The sequence below is a fragment of the Symphodus melops genome (genome assembly GCF_947650265.1).
Source record: "Symphodus melops genome assembly, chromosome: 16".
Lineage (NCBI taxonomy): Eukaryota > Metazoa > Chordata > Actinopteri > Labriformes > Labridae > Symphodus > Symphodus melops.
In genome coordinates this window covers 1,986,373-2,011,643 of record NC_136706.1, presented here as the reverse complement: position 1 = coordinate 2,011,643, position 25,271 = coordinate 1,986,373, and the positions used below count along the sequence as shown (strand labels likewise).

The 25,271-nt window shown below is 43.1% G+C and overlaps 2 protein-coding genes across 2 annotated transcripts in view; both read right to left on the bottom strand.

Moving 5' to 3' along the window:
- Positions 1-1,391: 1,391 nt before the first annotated feature.
- Positions 1,392-18,763, bottom strand: pitpnb (phosphatidylinositol transfer protein, beta). Its single transcript, XM_079364214.1, has 12 exons — positions 18,685-18,763; positions 13,683-13,713; positions 12,642-12,787; positions 11,361-11,452; positions 11,164-11,171; positions 9,756-9,830; positions 9,290-9,373; positions 7,378-7,455; positions 7,191-7,295; positions 6,810-6,932; positions 5,864-5,959; positions 1,392-4,752 (listed from the first exon to the last, which is right to left on the bottom strand). Exons 1-11 carry the CDS (start codon positions 18,702-18,704, stop codon positions 5,912-5,914), a joined length of 810 nt encoding a protein of 269 aa, XP_079220340.1. The 5' UTR covers positions 18,705-18,763; the 3' UTR covers positions 1,392-4,752; positions 5,864-5,911.
- Positions 18,764-19,599: 836 nt separating this feature from the next.
- The window catches only part of ttc28 (tetratricopeptide repeat domain 28), a 92,457-nt gene continuing 86,785 nt past the window's right edge, over positions 19,600-25,271 (bottom strand). The window contains exons 31-35 of the mRNA XM_079363963.1: positions 25,058-25,081; positions 24,030-24,159; positions 23,373-23,480; positions 22,651-23,284; positions 19,600-21,988 (exon numbers count right to left, since the gene is read on the bottom strand). Coding sequence (XP_079220089.1) covers positions 20,866-21,988; positions 22,651-23,284; positions 23,373-23,480; positions 24,030-24,159; positions 25,058-25,081 — 2,019 coding nt within the window. The 3' untranslated portion in view covers positions 19,600-20,865. The remainder of the gene's footprint in view (positions 21,989-22,650; positions 23,285-23,372; positions 23,481-24,029; positions 24,160-25,057; positions 25,082-25,271) is intronic.

The window sequence follows — 25,271 nt, the reverse complement described above, 5'->3', positions numbered from 1 at the left end:
AGTAACACAGTACATCGTCAAGATATGGAGCACAGCATTCAGTGTGCCTCTGTCTTATTTTTCCCAAAAATTGTGCACACAAACTGTAGAGCTGTAACATATGGTTGACACGAACTTCACAAAAACTGCAGGACAAGATTCTTCACTTTGAACCATTTACTGGAAGCTTTCTCGATTTAAAAATGAAAATCCAAAGTTAAATAAAACAAAATCTAAAGCACAGTCAAAGACCGGTGTGCTACCATGCCTCTACAGATTCGGAAGAAACAACTAAGTCCCATGTCGTTATGTAGAGCCTTTAATGCCACGGGTTTCAACTTTTCAGGGAGGACAAGCTGCTTATTTTTGCTGCTTTTCGATACAGAGTTCCATCTTCCACTCGTACAGGAGTCTTGTGTCTTTACTCATGTTTCTTGTCCTTTTCGTTTGGAGTCCACTTTTGCATTTTTAAAGACACAATTTCTTTGATTGCTGGGTCTGCTTGCTGTGCTGCACAGATGTTTTGAGGTGTAATACTGGAAACTGTATCTTGTGACATCTGTATCCTCGCCAGCAATATGCAATGCTGCAACCCAAGGCACATTACTTTCTTGAACTGCTTTGCTGCCTTGCCATACAGCTCGGGTGTCAATGTCTCTGTATGTTCTTTCATACCATCTTGTAGTTTCACTGGGTACCTTGAGAGTGTGTCAGCGTCCGAGTTCATCTTCCCTGCTCTGTTTACGTCGAAGTGAAAGTCAGCCAGCTCACCGACCCATCGACCCATCTGTGTCAAACAGCATTCAATCCGGCAGTGCTAAGGCCATAAGTCAAAGGGTTATCTGTACAGACTGTAAATGTTGATGCATGATACGGTCACGAAACTTGTCACACATGGCCCACTTCAGAGCCAAAAACTCAAGTTTACTGGAGTGGAGGTGGTCATTTCTCTCAGCAGTTCTTAAAGTCTGTGACCCGTAACTGATGGCTCTTAACTTGTTCTGATGCTGGTATAGAACTGCCCCTAAACCATCATTGGATGCATCAGTGTGCAAAATGAACGGAAGGTCAAAGTTTGGATAAGTGAGGATTGGTGGATTTGTCAGCATGTCCAAAAGCTTTGCTTCGACATCCCTGTGTTCTGTTGTCCATGTGATGGAAGCCGTCCTTTGTCTCCGTCTCGCTCGCTTTACGTTTCTGTTTTTGAGTTTTGCCGTCATCTGTGTCAGCGGGTTTCTGCAGAAGTTCAAACAGCGGCTTGGCAAGTCGAGAAAAGTCTTGGATAAAGGAGCGGTACTATCCCAGAAACCCCAGCAGAGACTTGACATCTCCAACTGTGCGAGGCTCTCTCTCTAAGAACATGTTCACCCAAAATTCAAAAGACAGCGAAAGAAAAAGAAACGGCACATCGATTGTCTTATTTGTTCAAATTTATTAGATATTCTGTTATGTTCCATTGTCTAGACCTTCTGCCACAGCGTGGAAGCCGTGAAAAAGAAAACAAAAGAGGAACTAATTGCAATACATTCACTACTAATTCCCCTGAATTTTGCCTCATCAGAAAAAAGAGAAACTTGAATACATTGCGAGTCTTTGTCTTTCAAAAAAACAAAAGAAAACAAAACATAAAAGAAAGAAAACAGTAGATTTTGCAAGTGCTTATTCATGATTACATTAAAGAAAAAAAACAAAAACAGTATTTTGGACTCCATCTGTTCCCTAAGCTTCTACCCCTCCCCCTCACAGTCATCACTGGTAATGCTACACACCCGAACATCACACAGTCTACTTCAGTCTACAGGCCGAGGCCGCTCGTCACCATCGAACTCAGACAGGCTTTTCCCTCCTCGTTCAGGAGGTCCGAGGTCGAGCTGAATGCAGTTCGGTTTTGAGGAGAAGTCGACCTTTAAAAAGGAATTCCCTTCTTCTCTGATGCAGTTTGAGAGCGTCTCAAAAAGCACCCATCAAACGGAGGAAAAAAACACCCCAAAACAAAACAAGAAAAAAGAAAAAGTGTAGAGCATGTAGATCTGAATCTTACAGAGATTATTGAGACCGGGCGTCAGAAGAAGAAGAAAAAAAAAAAAGATTTGTTGGTCATTTTGCATCCAGAGAAGGAAGTTGAGTTTTTAAAAGTAGTGCCAGTTATGAGACAAAAAGATCATTTTTTGAATAAAAGACATTTGAAGTGTTTTTTAGAGTTGAGATTTTAATGCAAGTGTCCGAAATTAAATCTGGTAGAAATTCTTTTGTCGTTTTGTTGAAAAAAATGTCAAAAACAATTCTGTTCAACTTTGAATTTAAAGAGTCTGGATGTGAAGGTGATCTGTTAGTGCAAAATATCCTGACTGAAGTCAAAACTATATTTCTGAATTTGGAGAATTCAACTTATTTTAGCTTCATTCTCACAATTTTAAAGACATTTTTTTTCCGAGTTGTTTTTCTGGCACTTGCAAGTTTTAACTTCATACAACTTTTAAATACATTTTCACAAAATGCAGTAAGAATTTCCTGATTTATTTTCGTACATCTTGCACTAAACGTCAACGTTGGAATTTCCTTTCCCTTGAAAATTAAAATTTTTTCTCCTCAGTGCAAGAAATTCAACTTTTTTTATTCAACACTTTTAGTTTATTCCAAACATTTCAACATCATTCTCCAAATGCAAAATGTTCCTCCCCCTATGCTCGGCCCTGATCCTCTTCCGTAGAATCCAGATTTGTTTGAGTGAATCTCTCTTCATGTACTGACGACTAACAGGCCCACGTCATGCTTGTACAGGTGTGAAACGTGTCCGCACAGAAGCATCCTGCAACGTTTGACACGTCTGTCTCCTATCTGTACATTCATAAAGCATGGATGAGGTACAGTTTAACCATGGTTTTAGTGACGACAACACCTGGAAAGCTTACTCCACCTGACTCACCGCTCACCGTCTGCAGAGCTGACATCACTGCTCTGAAAACTTTATAACTTATTTTAAGTTAGCAGTACAGTATTGAATAATAGTCCTGACGATGCGCAGTAGCTGTGAACATCCCATTCAAGTCAGTGTTTTTGTATGTACAGTTTGTCCATTTCTATAAATGGGCCTATTATAAAGTACACTTAGAACTCTCTTTAAACCTGTCCCACATTAAACCACGCATAGATAGGTTACGACAAAACCTACACACTCATACCTGATCGAAAAAAACAAAGCTGTGTAACTGCACTAAGCTACGCCATGATCATAAAAAAACACCACAAACATGTTTACCTAAAGCCCGACCAGATCTGCATCATGCTCAAAATGATGTCAGCTGTGACAGAGAGAAAAAAAAAAAAAAAAGGTGGGGAGAAGATGCCACCAGGCTCCAAGTACACGACCCAACGCCGAGCTGAACTGTACAAGTCTGTTTTCCCTCTTTGCTAAAGCGCTTCATCCACTCTAAAAACAGCCAAGACTCTTTACATTTACTCAAACCGTTAAAACAAATAAAGACTACACACCCAGAATGGTTGTCAACATTTGCCTGGACCCCTGCGCTCTGAGAGAAGAAGCTGCAGTTTAAGAGATCTATAAAAAAAAAAAAAGAAGAGAGACCTTGATTCATCCTCATTTGTTAAAACAACAAAAAGCTTGAGTGGAGGCCGTCCAGTTAAAGCCCTAGCAGAGGAGAAGAGGACATGCAGCGACAGCATGAGGCACGTTCGACTGGAAGCCTCGGCTCAATCTCAACGCTTTTTTAAAATCTCGGTCTGAAAAAAAGCGACAGTCCTTGAAGGCAGTTTGATGACGCAAACGAGCACACAGACGCGCACACGCTAACACGCGAGTACAGACTCTCCTAGAGGGCGCCGGCGAGCTCTCGCTGATCAACACAAACAGTCCACTTGAGCAAAAAGCTGCATTGCACGGACTGCACACATGCAATGACAGTTTGAAAGGGAGGAGTCGCTGTTGATAATCACATGCACTTATGACGAGAGAGAGAGAGAGAGAGAGAGAGAGAGAGAGAGAGAGAGAGAGAGAGGGCGGGAGGAAGCCTGGTGTGCATGTTGAACATTTTAAAACAATAAGCAGAGAATAAACCATCATGCATTAAAATTTGCTTTGACTCCAAACATCAGGTATGGATTGGCCTCCGAATGAGAGCAACAAAAAAGACAGAATAACACCCCGAAACGACTGCCAGACACCGGGGAGGGCGAGACAGAGAGGGAGGAGATCCAGACGAGAATATAGACAATAATGACGAGAGAGACGGACAGTTATAATACAAGGACAAGAGGGGAGAGAAATGGTCCAATACCTGCTAAAGTCATCGTACACCAAATTCTGTGGGAACCTGTTTTCCTAAAAACAACATTCTAATGAATTTAAAAGGCTCGACTTTCTGAGTCCCGGTTTACAGACCTGAATAAAAACAAAGCCCATCGTAATAATCAACTAACAATTACATGTCAGGCAAGTTACGTTCTGTGCAAAGAGTTTTTTTTTTTCTTTTTATATGTATGCAAAACCATGTTTTTTTTTTGTGTGTTTTCTGAGTGAACAGGAGGCTTGTGATGGGGGGAAAGGAGCTGTACAGTACTGTTAACCAATCGTGTCAAACCCCCCCCGATGAATCATGTGAGACAGGAGGAGACAGAGAGTCTCGTCCTCAGCGTCATCGTTGTGGTGGTGGTGGTGGGCGTGTCTCTGATGACATCATCACGACAGGGTTTGGTTGATTTGCCTCATTGCTCATGAGCAGCACTGGTGCCTCGAATCGGACCTGTTTTACGCAGCTGCCGGGCGAAAGGACAAAAAAAAAAAAAAAGGTCAGTGACGTCAGAGGAGACGAAATCGACTTTTCTATGTGTGAAGAGAGTCGTGCACATGCAGGAAATCAGAGGGGGAAACAAACCAGTAAAGGTTAGTGGTGGTCATGAAGTCAAAGGTGAGGAGGAGAACAAAGTGAAGCATGCAGGATGAGCGGACATTAAACATGAGGACATTTAAAAAACAAACGAGTTAATGAGCAGCGGAGAGAAAGAGAACGAGTCACAGTACAGAACATGCTCCCGTTCTTCACGTGTGGTTAAAGCCGGCTCCTTTTGTTTTTAGGAAGAATAGTCACAAATTCATTTCTTCCATCTGCAAAAGCTGCAGACATGCCGCTTTTTATTCGTTTTAAATGCTGCATGAAGCGCTGACGTCGATTCTGGAACGTTTGTTGATCAAAACAGAAACATTTGTTTCGGTCTGAGCCTCCAGGAAAAAAAGAGACTGACGTAAAATCAGACCGGCGAGAAACTTAGAAAACCTGCTCCAGACCAGATCAGGTTGACAGACTCAGTTACCATAGTAACCGACTGACTCAGAGCTTAAGTTACGTTACCTCCCTCTCTGGAACGAGCTTGAGTCACCCCCGTCTTTCTGAAGTGGAAAGCCCAGAGTCTCGCTCAGACCAAAGCTGCTTCCTGGTTCAGGTCAGTCTGTGTGTCTGTCGTGTCATGTGACAATAAGGTGAAATAAGGGTCGACTATAAACTTTAGAGAACATATGACGGGCTTATAGTTATTTATGTAGCTTCTTTTTAAAAAATAAAAATAAAACAATCCGTCACTTCCATGAACCATCGCCCATGTTTGATCAGGAATAATCATGAATAAGCGAACAAGAGGCCTGAACGATGACGACGACGATGAAAAGTCTAGATGAAGTGAAAACCCAAAGACAAATCAGCCTGGGTGAGTTAAACCACGTCTGAAGAACAGGAGCTGAACGACAAAGAGCAGAATGCAAAGAGGAAGACGTCGTGCAGGACGGAGCTGAAAACAAACAGCAGGGTGGAGAATGATCCATGCAGCAGCAGCAGCAGCAGCAGCCACCTCTCCTCCTTCAGAGCAGACTTACTCAGCCTGCCTCTAGAGTTTGACCTACAGCGGCGGGGGGGGGGGGGCTCTACTCTTCCGTCGCAGAGGTGCCTCGCACATCTCCCTTCTGACGCATCTGATGTGAGAGTTGGGAGTGAAAGGGTTAAAGCAGGAAGAATTTTCACATGTTGTGTCGTCTCCAGCTAAAAACAAAACAAAACTCTAAAAACATCAGTCAACAAAAAGAGCTTGGGAGTTATTGTAACAGGACAAACCTGCAGCAGCTGTTCGAACACCTGAAGACTTTAATATGCTTTGTTTTTGTCAAGATTGCTTCGCCTGATTTGATTGGACGGTGGACAGAGCAGGAAACCAGGGATAGGAAGCGTAGGGGGAATGACATGCAGGAAAGGAGCCACAGGCCGGACATGAACCTGGACCACCCGCATGGAAGACTACATCCTGCATGCAAGGGGCGCAACAAAACCACTAAGCCATCCGCACCCATCCTTCTAATTACATCCAACCAGAAAACGGCTCAGACAGCTCTTACAAAGATAATTCACCAATTTAAGAGCATCAAATCTAAAATTCATTGAGCAGATGCTTTTATCCAAGGCGACGTATGTAATGATCTAGAGGAGGAAAATGTTGGTTTCCTGCAGCAATCTATAAAACCCACTGATTTATGTTCATGCAGGTGTCTGCTCTTTTGAGCTGTTTTTGAATTGTATTAACCAGGAAGTTCTCAGAAAACTAACAGCTTTGTTCACATTTTAAAAATTGAAAGATTTCTAGTTACTATGACTAAAAGTGGCAATAAAAAAACCCAGAACATTTCTCTCGAGCACCTTCCTGGATGCAAATGTGATCTTCTAGGTCTTTAAATGTTCTTATCAAACGATATTTTCCAAAATGGTCATAACTTCATGAAGACCCTGAAAGCAAGACGGTCCAGTCTCAAGTCTGACAGGATAGTGGATTACCTCCTCGAGCTCTTTTTGGGTCTCCTCCTCCATCCGCCTGATGTCTTCCATGGTCAAACCCACCCATCTGTCGATCCAGCAGAACAGCTGGCGGTGGAAGTTGGTGAAAATACGCTTTTCTTGCTGTGACAGAAACAACATGAAACAGGTTGTTAGAAAGAGGGAAAAAAAAAACCCCCGGCAGGACTCGTGTTTCCCTAAATATCAAAGAACCAGAACAAAGACGGCATGTTTGGTACTTTAAGGTTTTAAACTTTACTCAGAGGCATGTCGCCCTCTGCTGGTTAAAACAAAAACAACACTTTGAAAATGAACCTTTGTTTCAATATTATCAGGTCTGAATTTAAATTTATGACGGACACATTTCCCCCCCATAATTACCCTGTGGATGAAGCCCTCCACTTTGGTCTGCAGACCCCACCACTTGAACTTGACGGTTACCAGTTTGTACGCACACATGTACGGGCAATCTGTCTTCAACTCATTCTGCAAAGGGAGAAAAACTGGAGTCAAGACACCAGGATTCACAGCCGTCATGACGCTGCCTCGCTCTGCGGCGCTCCGTTACCTTCCATTCAGGGCTGAGAGGTCCTCTGCCCGTCTTTTCTGAGCGGAAAAGAGCCGGATCTTCTTCTGGCTTATAATCCTGAAAGAGAGCAAATGACAAATAAAAAAAACTAAAAAAAAACTAATTGACCACAGCTGCTTCTTTCAGGAGCTCTGCTGCACCGTGACGTGGGAGAGCCGGAAGACCCCAGAACCTGAATCACAACCGTCCTAAAAGTTAAAGAGATTTTTTTCCTCTTTCTCATCCTTGTCTCCGTCTATCTCGGATACTGTGTGATACATGCTACGCAGATAAAGCCATTTGGCATTTTGCCCATTATCCATATCAGCGTTTTATTTATCGATCAATAATAATAATAATAAAAAAAACTGCTCTACAGGTGTGTCTTTCCCTCTGGCTCTGTTTTCACTCACCACCCTGTCTGTCTATTACTCGTGTGCTGTCTGGCCAATCAGACAGAGAATCAACGCTGAAGCCTGGGTGATGCTGACGTGCACAGAGACGAGAGCAGCCAGCAGCAGGAGGAAGAGGAGGAGAACATTGAAACAAAGTCATGTGTTGTGACTTTGTAATATTCCAACTTTAAAATCAGATTTTTTGTTACTGTGAATCCAAATATTGGCCCCATGAACTACTCATAATCTGTACTGGTGTCAGCTCTATAAAAAAAGAAGCGTAGTCTTCTCATTCGTCTCATTAGATTCTCTCTAGCGCCCCCTGTGGGCATAAGATGAAAACGCAGGTGTGTTTCTGGAGCTCACAGACTACAACTCCCCTCCTTTCCACCAATCCCGCGCTCCCAGCTCCCTGTGCTGTTTTAATCCAGGAGGACTGATGGGAAGGAGTGGTGAATACCTGGAGCAGATGGACGTTGAGATTAAGCCCAACACTGATCCACTTAAGTCATTACTGTGGACGAGCTGGTCGAAGAAACGCAGCTACAACAGTGACCCGTCGGGATAGAAATGGCTTAATGCCTCCTGTAAGATGTTAAACCTCGACCAACATGAAGGTTCAGGTATTACAGAGTGACAGCTGCCACCGCGCACTGAGGACAGGCTCAAAAAGACTCATCGACGCTCTTTAACAAAGAAGTGGACACTCAGACAGAATTCAATAAAGACATGAATGGATGAATGGATGTTCCACTGACGGAGAATAATAAACCAGCTGCTGGACAGGGTGGTAGTCGTATATTACGGAGTCATTCAGTGACTCAAACGTGGAGGTTAAATGTCATCTGATGAGTCTCGGTGGTCTGATTTTCAGCGGAGGGAGGCAGCCGTCTTGAGGCATCTTTGAATTTGTGCCTGAGCTGAGCGAATTAGACGAGGACACGTCGAGACGGTTTGAGGGGCAACTTGAAACAAAAACAGACACGTGCAGAATCCGACACGGCATTAGTACAAAAACCTTTGTGGAGATTTACAGATAATTCACCTCAATGAAAAGAAGAAAAATCCTCCGATTACAAATGATTAAAATCTTAACTCATAACAAATTGTCTAACACGTCCAAAAGTCCTAGTAGAATACTTTGAGTACCATCGTTTCCAGGCAACCGTCACAAGGAAAAGATGTAATTATCAGCCTGCACTTAGGTCCCGCCCACTTTGCCTCTATGCTCCAATAACAATCAAGTAAGTTTGGTACCCTGCAGAACTTCAATCAGCTTTCCTCTTTCCTGTCCGGGTCATTTCCAGATGATGCCTGCGAGTCTAAATCTTTTGTAGCACTGAAGAGGAGAAAGAGAGTTGAGAACATGTCCGAGGGAACCTGTATGACCAACCTCCTCCTCAGGGTGGAGACAACCAGCACACATCACGCTGTGGTTTTTTAGGACTGAGCCAAACACTAAAGAGTTTCTCGTCTTAGTTTTTGGGGAAAAAAAGAGAAGCAGGGCGACAACTCACCGAGGTTGCCACTTCTTCTTTGTTTGCGATATCTATGGGAACCACCTCCACGGTCCTCCACGTCTCATCGTCCAGGTCATGGACCTGAAACACAGAGAGAGAGGAACAAGTCAAGCTCAGCACACAGGCACCAAGGGAGACTTTGTCTACTCTTTGTTTTCTCATTCAAATGATTGTTTCGTGTTTAAATCAAATATTCAAATATAAAGCACACGGGCGTCCTGAAACCTGGACTCTCTCTTGTGCATGCACCAACCTATTTGACTCTGAGGACAGCATCAGTTACAGAGAGGGATGGAGAGACTTTTGAATTTCAACATACAAGCACAGATTTGCGAGGGGCATCCTTCAGGCTAGAATAAAATAAGGACAACTGCATTGCATTGTGGGAAATGTAGGGTTAGGTGTTTTCGGGCCAAAATAAAAGTCCAAACAGTCGGGATCTGTCGTCCTCTCCTGTACTCACATTTTCTACAGTTCCCATGTCAGGTTTGTGCCACGTCTCGATCTTTATCATAAAGTCGTCCTTCATGTACTCATTCTGAAAGGAAGGAAGGAAACACAAAAGGTGTAAAAAGACAGCATTTTGTTCTTTTGATGAGCTTTATTTTGGAAAAACAGGTAGAGCTGCTACATTGGAAACAGGTGCAGCTGATCTCGGCACACGCCGTGCAGAGAATTCCATGAATGGAGAAGAGATGTACTTAAAGCCTGCGGCTAAATCCAATTAAGCAATCAGACTTTTAGACTGAAACAACACAAGTGTCGCTGCAGCGCTCGGCCCCTATTTTTAACCCCACTGTCGGTAGTAACACTCTTTATAAAGCTCACGCTCAAAGGCCAAGTCACACCGGCATTTAAAACGGCAAATTATCCCAAGAAAAACAACGACTCGTTTCACGAGAAAAGGAGTCATCGGTGACTTCCTGAGTCAGTGGTGTGAAGCAAATCTGCAAAAATATACCGTGTCTAAAGCAGATTTGTTGCACTTTGAACAAAAGAGGTGTTATGACTTGAATGAACTTTGAGTAAATCTGCTGTGTAAAGTGGAACAAACAAACACAGGACGGTACTCGGAAAGAGGAAGAAGTCCAATCAAAACATTCTTGGAGAGCGTTCATCAGCTCAGTACGTACGGTGTGTAAAATTCACCGCTAGGTGGCGCTCAATCAAAACAACAACAAAAGATGACCTCAAGGTTTGCGGTGTATCATGGGAGTAAAAATGAACAAAAACAAAACGGGTCAAACCGACCTGAGAAAGACTGACGACGTATCCGAGTATAACTGACATGACGCTTTTTTTTTTCTTTTTTTAATCAAAGCATCAAATACAGCGACAGAACGGCAGAATTCAGTAGCAACTAGCTCTACCTTATGCAGCGGTCTCCATGACAACAATCAGCATTCCGAGTCCGTCATGGCGGCCGCTTACAAGACACATGCCGTAGATGTATAAACTAGTGCCATCAAATATTCACTTTCCTGCTGCACTTCCTGTCTTCAGTGTCGCTCCTTAAAAACGTAAATGATCTGAATTGTTTTCCAGCTGCATCGACCCGTTCACGCAGGTCGACTCAATCTGAGCCGGTTCACAGAACTGAATTATGAGAATATGCATGACGTGTCGATGAAGACGTTAATTCGCGGGTTTGTGCTGTGATGCAGAAAGTGATAAGATTGCCGTGGTTCAAGCTCCGCCTCCTATCCTCTGGTCAGTGTGCTAAACGCAGCTCTAGCTTGAGCAGTTTAACTCGCGACTCAACTCCCAGAGTAAGAGTTAAAACGACATTAAGCCTGCAGAGACGAAACACTTTGAGAAGATGTGCAGCTGTGAAAAAGCCTTTAAATATGATAAGTAAAGAAAAAACTCACCGTCACAACTGCAGCGGGAGGAGGGAGGAAAAAAAGACAACAAATTAGAACAAGTATCAAAAGGAGACTTTATGTTCATCAAAAAAAGTCCTTAAAATATCAGTTTTACATGGCCTCCATTTGTACTTTTTTATTCTACATGCATGCACGCTGCAGTAACAGACATGAGGGGGTTTTCTCTTCAGTGGGTCACCTACTTGTGCGACAGTATGGATAGGCGTTCCAAGCTTTTTCGTGAAAAACTAAAGCTCCCTCTGGTGCGATCATCTTCACATACGCCGGGACTTTACTGCAGGAGGAGAAGAAGAAAAAAAAAAACAAGTCAGACAATCAGGTTCACTCAAAACATGCCGCGTTAACAATCATGAAAGTTTCTGCAGAGCTGGATTTTTATTTTTTTTTTCAACATGTCATGAATTGTCTTTTTATTTCTGTTGGTGAAAGGATGAAAGGCCTCGTGCAAGAAGCACTCAAAGTGGCCGAATCAGGAGGAAACACCTGACGGGGGCCAAGATAAGGACCTTTTGTAGGAAAAGCCTTCAGCTCTCATTATTCTGATATCACGTCTGTGAGTCACAAACTTCCCTCCATCGTTTGTGTGCAGACACTTCCTTACTGCGGAGACGAGACGTGCAAACAGCACGAGGGGAAGGTAAGGCTGGTGGCTTATTTTGGCAAGCAGAGGTTTCATCAACACCTAATGTCTCCCGTTAAGACGCCTGCCAAAAACTCCACCATCAGATTTAACAGCTGGCGGCAAGCTGGTGAAGTTTCCTGTGATACAAACGCACACACACACACGCGTCCGGTGCCAGCTCCACGTTTGCCGTGCCTAACGTACTTATGACACTTGTTTGGTGCGCTGGCCAAAGCCGAGAGCGACGCCAGCTTTGTTGAGCTGGAGTTTTCGAATGATAAGACTTTTAAGTCGAAGATACAAAATCAGCTTTATGGGAAGCTGGGAATCGAATCATGTTGTAAATCAAGAGCGTCTGCAAACTTTTAATCTAAAATCCAGCTGAAGACTTTTTAAGATCCAAACGATGAAGACTGCACGGTGCAGAGTTTGTGATTTTCTGACTCGACGTCTTGGATTCCCTTCGTCGCCTCCTAATTGACGTTCACTCCTGCCAAAGAAGCCTGGAGATTTTTCAACTTAAAAACAAGATTTTATTGAACTTGCATCTCCTCCTTCTCTCTTCCGGTAGCGAGCTGTAAAGGCTGCCTTAAATGTTGTGAAACTTTAAAACGTGCAGTGTGTAAAATCCGCTCTTAAATCAACGCGCTAACGACAGACGACGTCGAGGCTCGGGGGGAATCATGGGAGTGATTCTCGCTGCCTTATTTTCGTTACATATTCCGCAGATGTGACGTCGTCTCTTCAAAACCAACTTTCCTGGAATCTGGTCAGAAAGAAAGAAAGACTTTCTCCCCTGAAGAACATCTAAAATGAGTTCAGAGGTGTTTCAAAGACTCGCCTCTTTAGATGGTAGATTTTATGTGTGTACTGTCCCTTCTCCCCATCCTTCTCGTAAGGCTCGTTCTTCAGCACCTCGATGCCTTCTCCTCCTCCCGTCTCATTCTTGCTGGCCTCAGCCACGGAGAACAGCTGCCCTACTTGATACTGGGAGGAAGTAGAAGAAGAGAAACAGCATAAGAATAAATGACTTGACCAGCAGGGACAAAAAGCTGTGCTGATTTGCTAGAATAGGCAAAAGCTGTTAGTCATGCAGCATCCTCGCAGCACCTGCCCCAGAGATCTACTCCCTGCAAAAACCCCTCTCTCTCCTGTTTAAACATGTGAAGTCGACTTTATATGTGAGGCTCATAAAAGGTTGTGTTATGTACTTGTTAACCTTTAGTCTCTTTACGTTTTGTATTTATGGATTCAATAAAATGTCGTAAGCTCAGAACATCTTTTTATCAACCCGTGAAAGCTTTATACAGGAAAGTCCTCCGTAACGCTTTTCAAAATAAAGGTAGATCTTCTGATATTGGAATTAAGATGGAGGATATTGCTGCATCATGACGGGACATTAAAGCTGCTGATAACTAACCAAGAAAACTCTCATTCTGTGGAGAATCCTTTTTTCCAGGATCAACACAAACGCCTCGTTGTTCCTCATAAAAACTCAAAGCTTTAAATCCCGGCCGCAGCATTTTTTTTTTTATCCTCTAGCAGAACGGGCTGTGAATTAAGGCCAGTGTGTGATGTCAGTGGATGTCACGGTGGGGTCTCTGGACTCACTCAACCGAACGTTGTCGATATTTCAGGCTACATGGGATGGGAGTGCAATTTCATTAAATAAAATGGTGTCTGCAGTTTAAAGAGCTGGGCTCAAACAGACTCCCTGCAAACGCCACAACACGTCTGTGAGGCAAACAAAAGACTATCATGTCCTTGAGTCTGTTCCATGAGAGGACGAGCGAGCTCAACGTGGAAGGAAATAGAAACAAAATAAAAACTTGGAAGGATTGAAATGTGAAGAGTTCTGTGTTCGGGAGGTTTAGATACTCACCTCTTCCACAGAGACTGGCAACACTACGCGGCTGTGAGAGGAAAAACAAGGGAGGGGTGGGGCAGGAAAGGAAAAGAGAGAGAGAGAAAGAGAGAGAGACAAAAGAGTTGAACATATTTGTGTGCAAAACAGAGACGTAATAAAAAAAATCCTAAGAGCCAAAGGATTTGGAGGAGTCTGTGGTCTCATTTGAAAATGTTCAGGAAAAACTGTAAAAATGTTTCTGTGATTTCTCACGCAACAACTCAGCTCAAAAAAATGTTTAAACAGCATGAAGTTCAGGGAGAGGCCTGACGTGGTGGAGAACTGATGGAGGGACCAAAGAAGGAGAACATTTGGTTTCCCTTTCTGAACGTAGAAATTCTGCCAAATGTTAAAAAAATATATAAATAAATATAAAAAGATTTTGAGTTAATGTTTCAGGGCCACTGAATGATTGTTTTGATTGACACTGAGATCACTATTACTCGTCTATTTTACAACATCTGGATGCATTTATCACATTCAAACAGTCAAAAAAAACAAGCAATAAATGATTAAAAAGGTAAAAAACAAAAACAATAAAATATGGTAAATGAACAAATAAACTAGAACCACCAACACTTTGAAACATCCGTCACACATGCAAAGAACGAACGCAACACGGCGTTTGTTTTCATGATCGTGAGGAGTCAACAAGCATCCACGTCACATGTGATGAAATGTTGATGAAACGGAAAGAAAGACTCACAATAAAAACATCAAACACTGGAGTTAAAGTTCACGCACCGATGTTAAAAACTTGTGAAATTCTCGGCATTAAGAAATGTTTTCCTTTCAGAACAATTATAATCTCCAGGTTGTGTGTTATTTCAGTGACTCTGAGAGGTGCTGCTTTTAAAAGGGGCGGACATTTAGAGACTGTCTAGTAGTTATAATTAGAGAAAATAAAGACTCTTCTTCGAGTTATTCATCATAATTATATTCCAGTTTGTGCAGCTACAAGACGGCAGTACAGGCCGGGCTTTAGGTGAACAGGCACAAAGGGCTTCTTGCTCCTCTCACCATGCAGACATTGTGCTGACATACTCCGCACCCCGCCCTCCAACCTAAACACTGACTGTTTGATGAAGCTTCCTGGTGGGGCAGAGCGTGGGGTCAAACTATGCCGAGTGACGAGCTAAACTCAGGGCAGAGAGACCCCTTCACTCAAACGTCCACAAAGTACGTCCTCCAGGAACATAAAGGGTTAAGATTAGACGAGATCATCTGGACTGTTGTGATGTTTAAATCATTTTACAGACCACACAAGCGCCCGAGTCTTCACCCTGATTCTTCACATCGTGTGATGTTTCGACCGGAGGTATTAACAGGGGTGTTACAGAGGAGAGACGGGATCAGCTGATCCTGGAAGGAGCGGAGCGCCGTGTGTGTGTGTGCATGTGTGACTGTGTGTGTATGTGAAGCTCCCGTTGTGCCATGCCTTCATATCCCTGAAAAAGAAGTGATTTCAAAGACTGGGAGAACAATATCACGCCGTCGCAGAATCAATATAAAAGTGGAGAGATGTGATGACGACCGAGCCACGGAGACAACGCAGCAATAAAAAGGAATAATATATCATGTTATGCTTCAGAAGATAAAATAAATAAGTTAAGATCAGAGTTGTTGGTCGACCTAAATGTCCAGCACATGTTCATCCCCCAGCTCGCTCACACACACACCACACACACACCGTGCACCACTGTTTATTCTTCTGCACAAACAAAGGCTTCAGCCATCACTTGGACACGTTCTTCTTGAAACAGAGAGAACTTTAAAATATAAATAAACATTAAAAAAAAGAAAAAAAGAAGAAGCAATAAATCAAATTGTGAGCGACCCATGCAGATTTTTGGCACGGACAGAAATGTAACCAAAGTTGCACAACTGGAAAAACACAAAAAGGCAGAGGGCAGAGTTTGTGGTTTCGGCTCTGACAAAAATGTACTAAAGGAACTACTGGAGGAGATTTTAAAGTCCGTTAGTCAAACGACACGCAGCGAGTAAACAATCAAACCAGAGGTGATTACATCTGGAGCGTTCAGTCTGAGGGAAGTCTACACACCTGACTGTTTACCTGAAAAGATGAGAAATTATAATCAGGCAAGATCAAACTTGCTCGCATAGTTTCCATAGTTTGGAAGTGGTTGCATAAAGTTTGGTAGCATCAGTTTATATTACAGGAGAAAGAAAGGATCATCTGAGGACATAAAAAAAAACTGTTCTGCTTCTAATCAAGACAAATCTGAGACCAAAAAGTTGCAAGTCTCGCTGCAGAGGTGACACTCGAAAGAATCAACTTCTCTTCAGTGTTAATAATTAACAAGTTATTGATGACTCACTGTTAAGAAACTGATCAGGGCCTGATAGAGACAGAATATGAAAATAGACTATTGCTAATACAACACAGTCAATTCTAATAAGTCATCTTAAGCCTTTGAAAATCACAGTGAGCTTCTTTGAACATTTCAGGAGCAGGCAACTCATTACAGAGTCATCTGCAGCTTGTCATTACACGCAGGGCAGACCTAATGCACCCACATGTAAAGAGTAATGTCCCTCTGTCAAGCATAAGCACAGCCGGGTTTCACAACAGTGATAACAACTCTTCCTTTTTATGATGAAAGTGGAGAATTTCACCGTGCAGGTCAGTGTGTTTGACAGACTCTCGTGTGCAACTCAAGACTTTGATTTTCTGCTGAAAAAAGAACTTCAACACCTTTTAACATCAAGTGTTGTCAAACGATGCAATGTGTTATTTTTAATGATCGATAAAAACTCTAAAAAGAAACTACAGGTCACATGTTTTTACTGAATGCTGACCGAAGACGGAGCCTTTAAACCGAAATGCTGCCGACACATTTATGAGATTTAGACATTTTACCTGCATTTTTTGGAAATACAAAACAAGTATACCCAATACTGGGAGACAAAGACTTCTTTTTTTGTTCTTCGTTATCAAAACGACATTCAACATTTTTACTAGTCTCACATCTAAATCATCTTATTAGCGTTGCCTTCCTATGAATGAGATAAAAAAAAAACCTGCAGGAGGTCAGAAATAAGCATCGAACCTCATGGTGTTTTTTTTTTTTTTTACAAGATGGCTTTTCACATTATGGTGTTTAATGCAACATGTAACGGCTCATAATAAGACGATCAATGACTGCACTGTCCTCCGTATACTTTGAGTTTATCACGTCTATACACGCGCGCGGCACCGAGTAAGAAATCAGTAACACTTCATCGAGTGAATGAACTCTTCACCTCCTCACGAGCCAGTCCCACATTGTTCTCTCAAAGTTCTACGCTCAATCAAAATGATTTACATGTTTAATCTTGTGGATATCATCATTTATAATTCAATAAGATTTGTTTTGCTTATCGTTTAAATAGCAGAATAGAGATTAAACATGATAGTAAATCTAATGTTCTTTGAACATAGATGAGGAAAACTGGTTGAGCATTACTGGCTTTTCACTGACTGGTGGAATACCATTTCCCCCCCAATACGAACATTTTATTGAATTAAGTTTCATTTTTCTCGCTTTATCTTTCACCGGCCAGGTTTACCATTATCTAAGGTCATCACAACGCCAATTCTTTTTTTATATACCACGTGTTTTCAGATGCTACAATCTCTGCTTTTCAAGTGATCAATGTAGTATCTATTTCACAAGACGAAAGCTAAAAACAGGAGAGGAACAAACTCCTACATGTTGTCGAAATTGAACAAACAACACTGGCATTGTTTCTGAAACCTATGGTTGCCAACAGCAATTTAGGCAATGTGCAGGAGGTGCCTGCAATTTGTTGACATCTTAAAAAATAAAAAATACCAAATAGTGCGTGTCCTGGATTTTTTTTGTTTTATTGGTATCATATCCAATTTAAAACTTTGATATTATGCTTTTAAAAAACAGAAAAACAAATCACGCTATCATTGCAGTTGTTGGATGAATATGGATAAACATCTTGGTTGTTTATTTCTTTTTTAAATTATACTACAATTATGATTAAGAGACATTAAAGCACAACACTTTGTAAGTGAACACCTTGAGGTGAAGCTGTGATTTAAGTCAGCTCTAATGCTGTGTGCTGACTTTAACACCTACATGATACAACAGGTATCACTATGCAGAGCCTTTTCAGGTTTAACACAAAGTGAAAGGTATCTGTGCTGAGATAAAAACAGAGAGAAGAAGAAGCCACCAGTGCAGCCTTCATTAATGGGCCAGTTTTACCATTATGGCACCATTAGCCGCCCAGTTAAAGGGACCAGACTGGTCGATGTCACAACACCAGTCCTCCCATAGCTTCATGCTATCTTGAAGGGAAAGACCAGTGTGTATTTACAGGTGTGTGGGGGGAAATGTTCCCATTTAACTCGTTGTTAACGCTGGGTAAAGGTTTCTGCTAGCTAGCTCAGTGTTAGCTGTGTGTGTGTGTGCTGTACAAATGAGTGTCAGAAAAATTGGCACGCTAGTAGCAGCTAGCCGGCTAACTTTAGCCAGCTAGCACTGTTTGTTAAATCCGAGGTCCTTAATCTGTCACTCACGAGCTTAACATAACAGTACTTCATGCTAACTGACTAGCAATGCTAACGCCGAGGGGGGGGATAGGTTAAACAGCTAAAGGCCACGTTAACAAAAATAAAATGTACCGTTTGATGGTAATAAGTGAAGCCTTTTTATTGTAATTCTCTCTTATTAAGGAGCTAATTATCCCCTCCTGCTTTGCTTTGGTTCAACTCAGGAGCTAGCACTAGCTGGCACTAGCGACGCCTAAAAAAGACCGGTGAGTGCCGTTATCCACCCGTCTCAAAGCTGCCTTTTTACGTGATTGACGGGGGTCAAATCAAACCGCCGGCAGCCCTACACAACACGCGCACGTTTACTCATACAATCCAGATCACAAATTGTTGAAATTGTCCCCTTTAAATGCGCGAAAACCCGTTTTTAAAAAAGCATTTAACACTCACTATTCCTTGATGAGCACCATCTTCGTCACCACCCGGGCTGCGCCTGCGCACTGGGCGTCGACGACAGATCGAATTATCAACAAGTTCGTTCCGCCCTCCTGGATGTCTCTGATTGGCTGAAATATCCGCCCCATTAATTACACTGTCTCTTACACCGTTACAGGACAAATGTTGTTTTAAAGGTAAAAAAAAACAAAACATATTTGAACTGTACTTTCTCCAGATTAATCTAAAAATGAATATAATAAAATTATATGAACTATTAAAAAATACGTTTGTAGTTTAATTAATGATTTATAGTAGACATATGACCCTCCTGAAGAGACCATTACAATCATCTTTTTTTGCTTTCCATATTGTTAGTCCTGTATTATAATTATTTTGAAACTGATATTGTTTCTTCATTCCATCGACCAGCACTTTAACTTTAATAACTTGGTAGGAATTCACATTATAGCACAAGCTCTTGACTGATTTTATTTGATTCAGACGTTGTCCTTGTGTTTGTTTTCTGTGTGTTGCATCTTTGAAGTTCAGTTTTTAAATGTATAATAAATGATTTATTTCAACACATTTTATTGTTGTCCATATGTATATGTCTTTATTTTCAAAAGTTAAAATACTGATTGATAAGTGTACTCCATACCTTTTGTTCATGCTGTGATGTCTGATTGTTATTTGTTCAACACTTGTTTTATAATGTAATGAAATTGCACTCTCTATGAAGAAGTTTGCAAGTACTTTGTAATTTGGTTAATGTAATCCTGTAAACAGTACAATATGTTCCATTGAAATGGGGTTGCGTATAAGCACAGGTCACGAAAAGTGCCTCCGAATTGATTTCCTAAAAATTGATTTATGTCATTAAAGCAAGACAAGAAACAAACATATTTATTTGTCATATCCTTCAACCATGCTGATAATAACCCATCAAACCAAATCTGTATAAAAAATAGCAAGGCGTTTTCCTCACTTGTTCCTCTGTTTAATCTTTATATAAAATGCATAATAATGACTGAAAAACACAGTGAACTTTATAAAATAAATGACAACAATAGGCATTAATAATACAACACAATATATCCAGATCAGGTCAATTTGCACAAGTGTAGCGAGCATTTAAGGTCGACATAAAACTTTTTTTTTTTTTCAGGCATACAGTCGGCAGACTGCGAGTACAGTACATGGAGGCAATGACACACATGCTCTCTAGTCAGTCATTAAAATAACATTAAAGCCAGAGATTTCTCTCAGAGTCATTTTGTCCTTCCAGGTTTCTCCACAAGAAGGCACAGTCATCACATTCAAAACATCCCTTCACACACATAAACTATAATAATAATAATAATAATAATAACATGTTAAATCACTGTCAGTATGAAAGAGTTCGTAATCTCCTTTCCTTCAGCAGGTATTGTTAAAAAATGTGGCGGACAGAACGGCTTCTGTCAAAGTACAAACAACGAGAATGACACAGAGGATCGGCCTTCTGTCTCATAGACTGCACACAAGAAGGGGAATTAGCCCACACAGGCACATTCTTCAATACTTGGATTTAAATACCACCGTGTTTAAGAAAAATATCCAATACCTGGTGCATACCGCCACTTTAAGGCTCCAAGTTGGCCATTTCACTTCTCCTTTTTTAATTTGGGCCAATACGTAACCAATTTCTGACATGTGCAGGTAGCTAAAACCAAGCGAGGGGTTACAAAATGCAAAGTCATCAGCTAACGTTAGGACTACCTTGGATTGATTAACTATAAACTAAAAGTAGGATAATTTTTACATGGACTTCAATACACATGTCTGAATTCGCCCCCTGCTGGCCAGTTCAAAAAATGCAAGTAATAAGCTACTTCAGTGTAAGACTGCTTTACGCTAGAAAAAAATATTCATGAAAAATATTATGCTCTTTTCTGTGACTGTCAAATGCACCTTTCTGACTAAGCTTGTGCTAGCATTAGCTGATGACTTAGAATTTAGTAACTCCTCCCCCATCTTCAGCTTCACATCATTTATCCAAATATGGTCACCTTTAGCTTAAATAAACAACAACGCAAATGACAACAATGAAGTTTGAGGTTTCATTACAAAAGTCCACAAATGGGTGTCGTCACAAAGGCTACTTCCACTTCTTTTTGAAAAGTCTACGGTTCAGCACGGCGAATATCCCAACCCTCAACATTTAGAAGAAGGAAAAAAATGTCCAGGAGAGTGAAACTTGAAGCCGTTCCCAGAGGGAAGTTTGATGCTTCCTTTGGAGTTTGTGGGCTTTTTAGAAGGAGGAGGTGGAGGAGGTTTAGCCTCCAGATTTTGGTGACCGTTCGGTCTCTCGACAGTGTTGTGCTCTTTAGATTCCTTTACATCTCTGCTCGCAGATTCATGTCGAGGGGAGAGATTAAGCAAACCCAAAACATCTTTCTGAACTGTGCTCATTTTTTTATTCCCACCTCGGAGATAAGTGGCCGGACAGGGCTCCTCGTGTTTCTGACCAGCGCCGACCCAGAACGCCTTTAAGTTATGAATCGTCTGTACTTTATTATCCTGTTTGACCTGGCTCAGTTCGTGGGTGTTTGCAGGGCTAGAGGAGGCAGAAACGGATCCTGTCGAGGAGTAGGAAAGAGCTGGAGACGGGGCGTTGTCAGCAGGAGAGTGAGACGGTGACACGTGGGAGGTGTAAGGTGAGGGAGGGTATTTAAGTTTGAGCGTAGCCTGGGCATGCATGTCTGGGCAACCTGTGTAAAAAAAGGAATTCTGTTTTTTTACAGAGAGCGATAAAGACGGAGAGGAATGAGGCGGGCTGCTGTACCCGGAGCTGATCTTCTGCAAGGATGAGGAGCGGGACGGAGGTTTGGGTCGGGTTGGAGGAGGCGTCGAGACAGAAGGGGAGAGAGGTGAAAGAGGTCCAGAGAGGGAGAGAGGGGAGGACGAAGCCTTTAAACTGGCTCTGCTGGGAGGTCTGCTGAAGGCGCTGGTCTCAGAGGGCTGAAACCCCCGCGCTCCTCCAGTCTGAGTCGGGGTCGTGGGAGTAGACAGAGACGTCTGCCTGGCCTGCACCTCCTCTTTCCCCTCGCCTGCCCTCTGCGTCGTGCCTCTGATGTTTGCCTTCTGCATGCTCTCCACAGCCTGCATGTGGCTCTGCGTCTCCTCCAGAATCTTCTGGGCCAGCTCCTGCGGGTCCAGCTGTCCCACCGGCATGGTCCTCTCCTCCTGGGACTTGACCGTGCTGTCTGTCTCGGTGCTCGACTGGTCCGACTCCGAGCTGCTCACCTTCCCTTTCCCCAACCTCTGAGGAGATGAGCTGGAACAAAACCAAAAAGAAAAACATTTTATGTCTAATTATTAAACTGACTCACGTTGGAGTCGATCTTTCAAATCATGATGGAGCACAGGTGTTTTCAAACTCATGAACATTTACTGTAACAGCATGTCTTCATGTAAACTGCTGAACTTCACATTCCCACTTGATTCAGACATCTTCCACGGGAAGTCAGGTTGAGCCAACGTGTGAAGAAAGCAGGAAACATTTAAGAGAATTCACCACAAGCAAATAAGCACGAGTGATGTTTCAACGCGCGGTGTAATTGGATGTATGAGTGAAAGAGCAAAGATGAGAATGAAGCAGCTTCATTACATGCACAAAGATCTCTGGTCGTGGGAAATCCACGCCATCGCCCGCCCGCGGGCTTGTGGGTCCTTTTCTTGAATGGTTTTCTGCCGCGTTCTCACGTCACACAGGAATGTGACTTTAAGGGTTAAAGATGGGCCGACAAATCGTCCGTTTGTTTTTGAGTGTGTGTGAACGTGTTCATGTGAAGCTCCTGCTGGGTCGTCACACAGCGTTCCTCTTGTGCTTTCACTGCCGTGTGAAGCCACACACTTGGGAACTGTTCCTGATGCTAAGTGTTAGCAGAAATGTGCAGCGATGGTGGTCCTGTTTAAGACTCAGCAGACTGAACTTACATTGGCTGCCTGTCTTTGGGGCTTGCAGAAGGTTTCCGGGGCGGCGGGGGCGGGGCTTTTATTGGAGACGTTGGTGTGCTGACGCTTCCTTTGGAGGACATCGTAAGAGGGTACCCATGAGCCCCTGCAGACCCTCGCCCAGCTGCCCCTCGGCCCTGTCTGTGTCCTGCAGGCAGAGGCAGCGTGTCACACTCCCTCCTCCCTCGCCCTAGCGGCTCGCTGCTGATTATGGAGTACCCCTCGTAGTCCTCCTCCTCCCCTCTTCCTCCGCCCTGATTGGCCAGCCGACCTCTTTGCAGGCCTCCTGAGTTTCGATGCGAGGAGTACAGACCCCCTCCGCCTCGAGACCTATCCAGGTCCTGCGGATGAGAACGCTGGCTGATGATGTCACTTCCTGCGGGCTCGGGCCGGGACAGGAAGCTGAGGGAGGAGGCGAGGGAGCTGAGGCTGTAGACGGAGATGGCATCGCAGGAGAGGTTGTCGGGGCAGGCGGGGGGTAAGAAGGCGGGCTGAGGGGGGAAGCCGCTGAAGGAGAGGGGTAAGGAGTGAGGCTGGGAGGTGGACTGGGAGGAGGAGAGCGACTCCAGCGACGAGGAGCTGTCCATGCTCAGACGCTTGGGAAGCTCCGTGGAGTCTGAGGAGACAGAGAAGGAGTATTAGGACGGAGCTGAGGGAGACGTTTCGTGGGGTTTACTTCATTTTGAGCTCTGCTTTGTTCTCACCAAAGAGAGCCAGAAGAGACTGAAGAGCAAAGTGCATCGTGCGTCTGCTCGCTTGTTTTCCCGTCTTCAACACGACCTCCTCCTGACCGACCTCACACAGATCAAAACCTGACAGGAAACAGAGCATCAAGTTCTGTGATCGAACTTCAACTTTCATTCCCATCTTTGACAAATTAATACTTCAAACTCAGCTGTATAAATACTTATAATGTTATGAGACTTGAATTTCCCTCGGGATCAATAAAGTATCTATCTATCTATCTATCTATCTATCTATCTATCTATCTATCTATCTATCTATCTATCTATCTATCTATCTATCTATCTCGACATAATGGTATTGTTGTCCTGTTGCCAAGGAAACAGAGCTTCGGATGTTTGGGAGGGTCGGCACCAAGCTAACCTCCCAATATCTCCAAAACTTTAAAGCAGAATAGCTGCAGCAGAAATGTAAATGAGCGTCTGCTTCGTTCGGACTTTCAGCATTGATTGTTATCAATAATTCGAGTTGGTTTCCTGTGGCCTCGTCTTCTATTCTCTTCAAAACCTAATCGAGGAGTTGTTTGTAAACTGTCGTCATCGTTTTATCACTTTTTAAATTATTTTCAGTCTTCAAAATAAAAGCCTCTGTCGGGTGTTGTTGTGTCGGCGACTCACCGAGAGCAGCCAGGAACTCGTGGCAGCCTGGAAGCCTCCAGAGCTGAACGCTGATCGACACCTGAATGGGAGCCAGAGAGAAGTCTTGTTCCTTGTCTCCGGACTGCAACTGAACCAGGACCTGATGGAGCTGAGAGGAGGAGACACACAAAGAATCAGAGGAAGAGTCCAAGCTCTGACTCACTCTCGGGTTGGATGGCGTGCTCTGGCGCCGCGTGGACTCACACACTGGTACACCTTTATAAACTGTATGAGGCCGTTCTTCGAGGTCTGCTTCCTCACTATCTATGTTTTTATCATGCAGAAAAGTACCGGACAGTTTATGCTCTCTATCCAGAAACAGGTAAACAGCTTTTTGAATATTCGGCCCCCTCAGCCTGCAGTCTGCTGCACAATGACCTACAACTCAAGCAGCTGGAGGCTTTAAATGATTTTAAATCTAAAACGGGAGACCTGGAGGCAGATTCAACAGGACGTGGAGGGATTTAGCTCGGCTGCTTGAACGTCTTTGACTCGTCGATGTTTCTATTGTAATGCTGAATGTGGTGTTTTTGTAAATTGCACTTTGTTTCCTGTTGTGTCTGTGACTTTGTGTTTTTGCTGCCACCTCCCTTTATAAAGAGGTTCTTATATCAATGGGTCTCTGCATTGATCTGACATCAACCTGGTTGAATAAAGGTGACCTAAAAATGAAGGATAGTTTCTGAACTGTTCACATCTGATTTATTTATTCTCGACCGTAAACTGTGTTTTGAACCTTTGCCCGAGCCTCGTGTGTGTCACTTCTTTAAATCGCCACACGAGGGCGTCAGTGAGCGTCTCTGTGAGTGTGAACTGATTTATTTATCATCTCTGACACGCTCCTGTCTGCTGTTTGTTTGTGAACGTACGTGTGGTCTTACAGCTCAGTTTGAGTCTGAGACAGATGAAACACAACGTAGAAAAAGTGTTTTTATCCGTGTGACCGTGTGGACCAGATCCATCCTTTGTCTGAACTCGAGTAAACAACGTCATTATTGAACACTTACCATTCCCACCATGCTTTTAACCGCCTTTGTGAGGTGGGTTTGAGAGGAGAGGAAACAGGGGTTTAGTTCTGTGTTTGTGTCAAAGTGTTGTGTTTGAGTCACCGCACACACACACACACACACACACACACACACACACACACACACACAGCCATGCATGAAGGAGGATTTACTCATGGTAACATGATCATGCACACACGTGACAGAGGATCTC

Excerpts from the sequence above, each read along its gene's own strand:
- pitpnb (XM_079364214.1), bottom strand. The coding sequence starts at position 18,704 with ATGGTGCTCATCAAGGAATA. Across the intron at positions 13,714-18,684 it reads ATGGTGCTCATCAAGGAATA|CCGCGTAGTGTTGCCAGTCT; the intron begins GTGAGTGTTAAA and ends TTCCTCTCACAG. Across the intron at positions 7,296-7,377 it reads CTCTCAGCCCTGAATGGAAG|AATGAGTTGAAGACAGATTG; the intron begins GTAACGGAGCGC and ends CTCCCTTTGCAG.